We start from the raw sequence: 6000 nt of genomic DNA, 5'->3' as shown, positions 1-6000 counted from the left end.
TCATACGTCTAGCCATAATGCGACGCGGCGCCGGTAGCTCTGCTATAACACAGTTTTCATGTGAAACAAGCCTTTCTTTTGATTGATTTTTTTTCTCTTAAAATGTAAGGCTATAAAATATAAGTGAACTTTATCAGACATTTTTGCTTCCATTTTACATCAGATAACTATAAGCCACACAGGTCCAGAGGCAAAGGCATGCTCATGATGTCCGCGGGTATAATTTATTAAAAAAAAATCCAAAAGTGGGGAGAGTATATTTCCACATCAAAATGCACCTGAGCTGTTCTGCAATTCAATTTTTTTTCTTGGGAGCATCCCCCACTGAAACCCCTAACTTGTTCCAATCAACATCTAGCCCAACATCCAGTTTGGGCTGGATGTAGACTAGCTCCTAGACTATGATATATCTTTTTACAATTTTATGATTGAAAGTAGTGAACTGAGCCAGTCTATATCCTATGTCCAATATCATAGTCTAGTACAATCCGAAAATTCATAAACCTCTTTTTAGGTTTGTTATCAATCAATGTCAAGAACTGACCACAGCCTAACTGCATGTATTATGCCTCTTTTACTCGCAAAGCTTTAATTGTCCGTTTTACTGGCAAAGCTTTAATTCAGAGTCAATCACTGTGAAAAGTCAAGGATGCTATCTTACAGAAGTTCCCTCTTGTTCTAACTTTAAACTTTCTTAACAGATTAAATTTGTAGAAACAAAGTGAACATGCATAAACATTATTCTACTCAAAGACTTAAAAAAAACGAAACTCTAAATTGGTCTGAACACAAACTCATAAATTATGTAAATTCCTTACCCCACCCACTTTCGTAAAAAATACTGATGATTTTGACATGAAAATATATAGAAAACAGAAATGCATCAACATGTATAATAATTTACCCTTACCAAAATAATGTAGATTGATGTTATGAAATAAATGAGTGTGTCACACAGTTTTCATCCAATTTTCAATGAAATAAGTCCGATTTAGTAGCAAATTAATTTGGTAGATATTGGAAGAAAATGGCATAACTCCATAAGGGGAATTAACACACCTGTTCTAAAAGTAGTAATGGGTTGGTTTTATTACCGAGCCATATTTTTCTTTGAATAATCAAAATTCATTTCAGTTGGGAATTATTTCTTCTGACTGACAGTTTTTTGCTTCATACTGGTAAAAAATGGAGCTTAATTGGCATTGAGAATGGGCAGATATTCGGCCCCCGTGAGACAGGTGGAAAAGGCCCTGCTTATCTAATCCCTTATCAAAACAAACAATTAATAATTCACCTGTGAAAAACAACTCTTTCCTCCAGCTACATGTGTGTCAAACATGTATAATACACAACAGACACTTAAATTTGATTTACTTTGTAAACATGTTTGGCACTCCTCGGTAATTATCAACCCAGTCATAATACTGATTTTCTTTGAAAAGCGGGAGAAAATATATGGTTTTGGATTGGAGACGGGAGGCAAGGTGAAAAAATCGGGATTTTGACCCTCACACGCGGGAGATCACATGTATGCATTTATCTTTTAGGTATCAATTATATAATTTATATACATATATGAACATTTTAAGCAAATTTCTTATAGCATTTTTGCTTAGTATGCTCAAAATAAGGAACTGTAATTTAGGAATTGGTTTAATCAAAGAGTCTTGCATTTAGCTATTTCATGTGTACTTGGGCAAGTTGCACAATACAGAATGTATGTCTTTATCACGCTTGTTTTTTTTTTAATAACAGAAATATAACAAAAAATGTTTTGAGAAGAAAAAAATTATCTGTGGTTTACTCGGGGGGGGGGAGGGGGATTCTGGTTTTCAAGAACAGAAAGAAAAAATTCTGACTTTCACAGAAGGCCAAAAAAGTTCTTGGCTCCAAGTAAAATCCAACGACGCCCCAAGAAGTTCAAATGTCCGGCCCCTAAAAAAGCTATCTTATACAAAGTAAAAAAAAAAAACAGGCTATCTTACCACTCTGCAAACAAATCCTAACAAGTTCTGATTTTCATAAATTGTCTGTTGGAACTTTGTTTCTATTATTATCTGGTACGTACCAGATCTATAAAGCAAACACGTTCAAATGCACTTTACATACGAGGGCAGCCATACAAAGCATCATTCATCCTCTACTAATACAGACATAGAGTGATCTACCAGAGAGACAGAGCAAGAGAAAGTCCCCTGAACAGAGGGAGAGAGTATTCTGTTAGATACAGACCTGTCTCCCTTACTTAGCCCAGCTCTGTGAATAGACAGTCTGGTTCTTTAACTTGCCCGGTGTGTTGAACCCCTACACAGAAAGCCGTCTTCACTGAGAAGAACCAGTACTGGCCGCTTCTAAAGATAGGTGGGAGACACTCTTGAGTATCTCAGAAATTTCCAGTACCTGGAATGGGATTCGAACCACGGACCTCAGTGGATTGACAGTCAGGCTTGTTACCACTGGACCATCAGCTACCTACTCCTGTCTCCCTTAATGGCAATCATTTGGCTAGGATATGTGATAAAAATTTCAAAGTCTGTGTTCTTGCAAGGGGTGTAACTATAATATGACAGACAGACAAGACAACCAGGATGGGATGGGACACCTTTACAGAGAAAACTAAACATAACATTGTAAATTTTCATTCCAGAAACTGTTGAACATGTGCTTGATTCTGAAGAACAAGTTGACATTGTTGATCTTGTGAAACAGGTATTTATTTATCAGAAAAAATCATTCTGTCTGTCTGTAGAAATATAATTTTTCCTTACAATCTTCTCATTAGGTGACTGTCTTACAAGAAATACAAGTTTACCATTCTAAAAAAATAAAAAATTACTCAACGACACTGTTAATGTCAAGTCATGTTTTGAAGAATTCATAATTAACCTTACAATGTGAAATTTTGCCCTTAGAAAGGTTTTAAGTGCTACTTTTTTAACTATAGAAAAATAACTTTTAAGAAGAAAATTTGGGAGCATAAAATGGAAATTAGCATGTAGTATGTCATGTTGAGTCTGCTTCAGGTAGCTGCAGCTATTCCTCATTTATGCTGCCTGAAAAATGAATGACTACAGTTGAATTCTGTTTTTTCCAAACAGTTGCATTTGTTGCATTTGAAGGCTCTGGGTTCCAATCATGGCTGTTCCGATTGTGCTGTGTTACACTTCGAAGCAGTGCACTTTATCAGGCATTGCCAATTAGTCAAGCTGCAAATGGGTATCAGCAAATTGTTGGTGTAAGATATAATTGTTGTTTTTTTTATAGGGTCACTCAAAAACTCTACAGAGTTAAGAAATATGTTATTTGTTTCACAAGCTACACTTGAAAAAATTTATATTTACCAGTATGATAAATGCTCAGAGTATTTTACAAGATATATATAATATTTGATTTCAGATGATTATGCATGAACTGCCTTTGCTGGTTCCTGCGTGCCTTGGACTTGTGTTAGCTATACTGGTTCCTATCATTACCTTGTTTTTCTGCTGCTGTAGATGCTGCTGTGGGTATTGTGGTGGCAAGCTTAGCACTCAGAATGTGAGAAAACATAAACTTGTCTGCATGCTCATCAATGCTTTCATTGTTGTCTCCATGGTTGGAATTCTCAGGTACTACAATTACAATACATATGCAGTGAATATATTACTTCAGCAAAAAAAAAAAATGACAAAGCAATTAATAATTCTGAGTTTGAACTGTCATTATAAATGGAATATATAAAAGCAAAAGGAAACAATGAATATATGAGTTAAGGTTTAGCAGTATATCACAAAACAACGGATTTTTTTAGTAAATGAACAGCATCTTGACACACAACTTATCTGTCCAATACATGTTTTACTGTTCTGTCCTACAGAGTTGGATACTTAAAATATTCTAAATGAGTTGTCCCCCTTTAAATAAGAATACCATTTGTAAAGAAATAAATGTAAACAATTGTCAAAAACGATGTTTTACCTAGTTATGTAAAGTTTAAACACTCGCACGAGGTTGCAAATGCATCAAAACGAAGACATGCAACAGCTTTTAAAAAATGGTAAGTATTTAAAGGCACTGAACTGTCCAGAAGTGTGGCCCCTTCATGCAGCCCCTTTCCGGAATTCAATACATATACGAGTAAATTGACAATGGTTTTGTAGAATAATATAAATGTTTTATACGCTGTTAAATTTTCATGTAAAACAATGCTTTCTTTCTATGATTTGATGACGTTCGAACTTTTTTCTCCGAAACATGGACCTATACCTTAAAACTGTGATTGCTTACCTTCAGATCATTTAAAATGAGGTACTTATTAACAAGGCCATATGATTAAGATATATTCTTTATTCAGAACTTTAGAAATTTATTGATTTCATTCCACAAAGCATAGAAATATTCATAAAGTATAAAGTATTTATTCAACTTATTAGAAATTTTGTATTATTGATATCATGTTAAAGAATTATCCTGTGAACATGCTCCTAATTTTAGTGCCATGGCATGTTGTATACCAGTGAGTGGAGGCAGACTGCAGACCAGTCCAAGGTTGATATTCCGTACCGTAAACGCCAGTCTTGACGATATTCCAAGTTTCCTTGAAAACTTCGTAGATGTAAGATCTCTTTGATTAAAGTAATTTAGAATTCAATAAAGATACTTGTGTGTCTTTCCTTGAAAAAATGTGTCGTTAATACTAAAGTGTTTGTAAGCAAGAAATGGCAGAGGTGATTGTTCAGCAGAAAAAGAGTTCTAGTCTTAAAGGCTCTGACCTCCATATGGTATGACAAAAACAAAAAAAGAACATTTTTAGATATTAAAAAATTATTGCTTTATTTCTGAAGAAGGCCTTGAAACTTTGTTATTGATGAGTAGAAATGGTCTGAGAACAAGCAAAATTTTTTGTAGTGTTAGGTTGTCCTGCAGGACGAGTGCATTGTTCCCTATTATAAATACTATTATTGCAATGAATGTACCAAATAATCAGACCATCCTGGCTGAAATAATCGAACAACCCTGCCATAATGTCTTAGTTTATTGGTTGTTTATTACTGATTTCACACCATCACCAATCTAAAACAGGTGCTTTGGTGTTGTCTCTGAAAACAGTTTTGTCTGCTGTGTAGCTAACCATCTACAGTTTCTGTACCTTTTCCTAAATTTTTACAAACAAACTATTTTCACACGTTGAGCAACAGAAAATTACTTGTTACATTTTTTCCCAGTATTGTCAAATGTCTTTCAGGATGCTTCAGATTTAACAATGGATGTGCTGAACACAGCTATAGATGATATTAAAGATAACCTTGATGGTAATTATGATAAATGTATAATTCTAAATACTTTCAAATATTTCCAATTGGTTTACATTCAAATTTCTTTAATCATTATTGTATGACCATTTGCTTTTTTTGACAAAGTGACGTGAATCTGTCTGCAATAACTAATTATTAAGTGGGCAAAACTTCACTTTGACACATATTGTTTCAGAAAACCCCAAAATGAGCTTAATAAAGTCACAGAAATAGTCCTGCTTTCCTTTTAAGTCTAGTTGAAACTGATTCTTTAGACATTTAATTTTGTGCTCCTGCACTCCATAATGGAGAAAGTTCCAAGATTAAAGAATTGCTCACATTTTTAAAAATGAATATGAGTCCAGTAATTTATCTTTATTTATATTTTCTTTTTTATTAGAGTTGCCAGATACATTGTCAGACCCTGTAACTGATGGTGCAAGACCTTATGTTGACAAAATAGAGAGCAAAATGGATGTCGTCTCTGATGGTGGGCTTTATCTTCAATTTGATGCCAGCTAGATTTAATTTTTCTTGAATTGTTGCCGCTGATATTCTCATAACCCTTCTAAAATTTGTTCAAATCTCAGTCCACAAGCTTATATTCCATTATATTTGTAAACCTAAATTTGACTTTTGAAGAAACTGAATGTATAAGAACAAAGACATACTTATTTCCAGAAAATAAATATTTTGCCATTAGCATTTGGCTTTATAATGCTTCCTG

At 34.1% G+C, this 6000-nt stretch overlaps 1 protein-coding gene across 1 annotated transcript in view; it reads left to right on the top strand.

Annotated features, from left to right (window-relative positions):
- Nucleotides 1-2609: 2609 nt before the first annotated feature.
- LOC123546634 (prominin-1-A-like) overlaps nt 2610-6000 on the top strand; it is a 37649-nt gene continuing 34258 nt past the window's right edge. Inside the window, exons 1-5 of the mRNA XM_053550950.1 lie at nt 2610-2709; nt 3397-3608; nt 4474-4594; nt 5225-5291; nt 5674-5763. Of these exons, the coding sequence (XP_053406925.1) occupies nt 3397-3608; nt 4474-4594; nt 5225-5291; nt 5674-5763 (490 nt within the window). The 5' untranslated portion in view covers nt 2610-2709. The remainder of the gene's footprint in view (nt 2710-3396; nt 3609-4473; nt 4595-5224; nt 5292-5673; nt 5764-6000) is intronic.

This window comes from Mercenaria mercenaria, chromosome 9, assembly GCF_021730395.1.
Source record: "Mercenaria mercenaria strain notata chromosome 9, MADL_Memer_1, whole genome shotgun sequence".
Lineage (NCBI taxonomy): Eukaryota > Metazoa > Mollusca > Bivalvia > Venerida > Veneridae > Mercenaria > Mercenaria mercenaria.
This window is presented reverse-complemented; position numbering and strand designations above follow the sequence as displayed.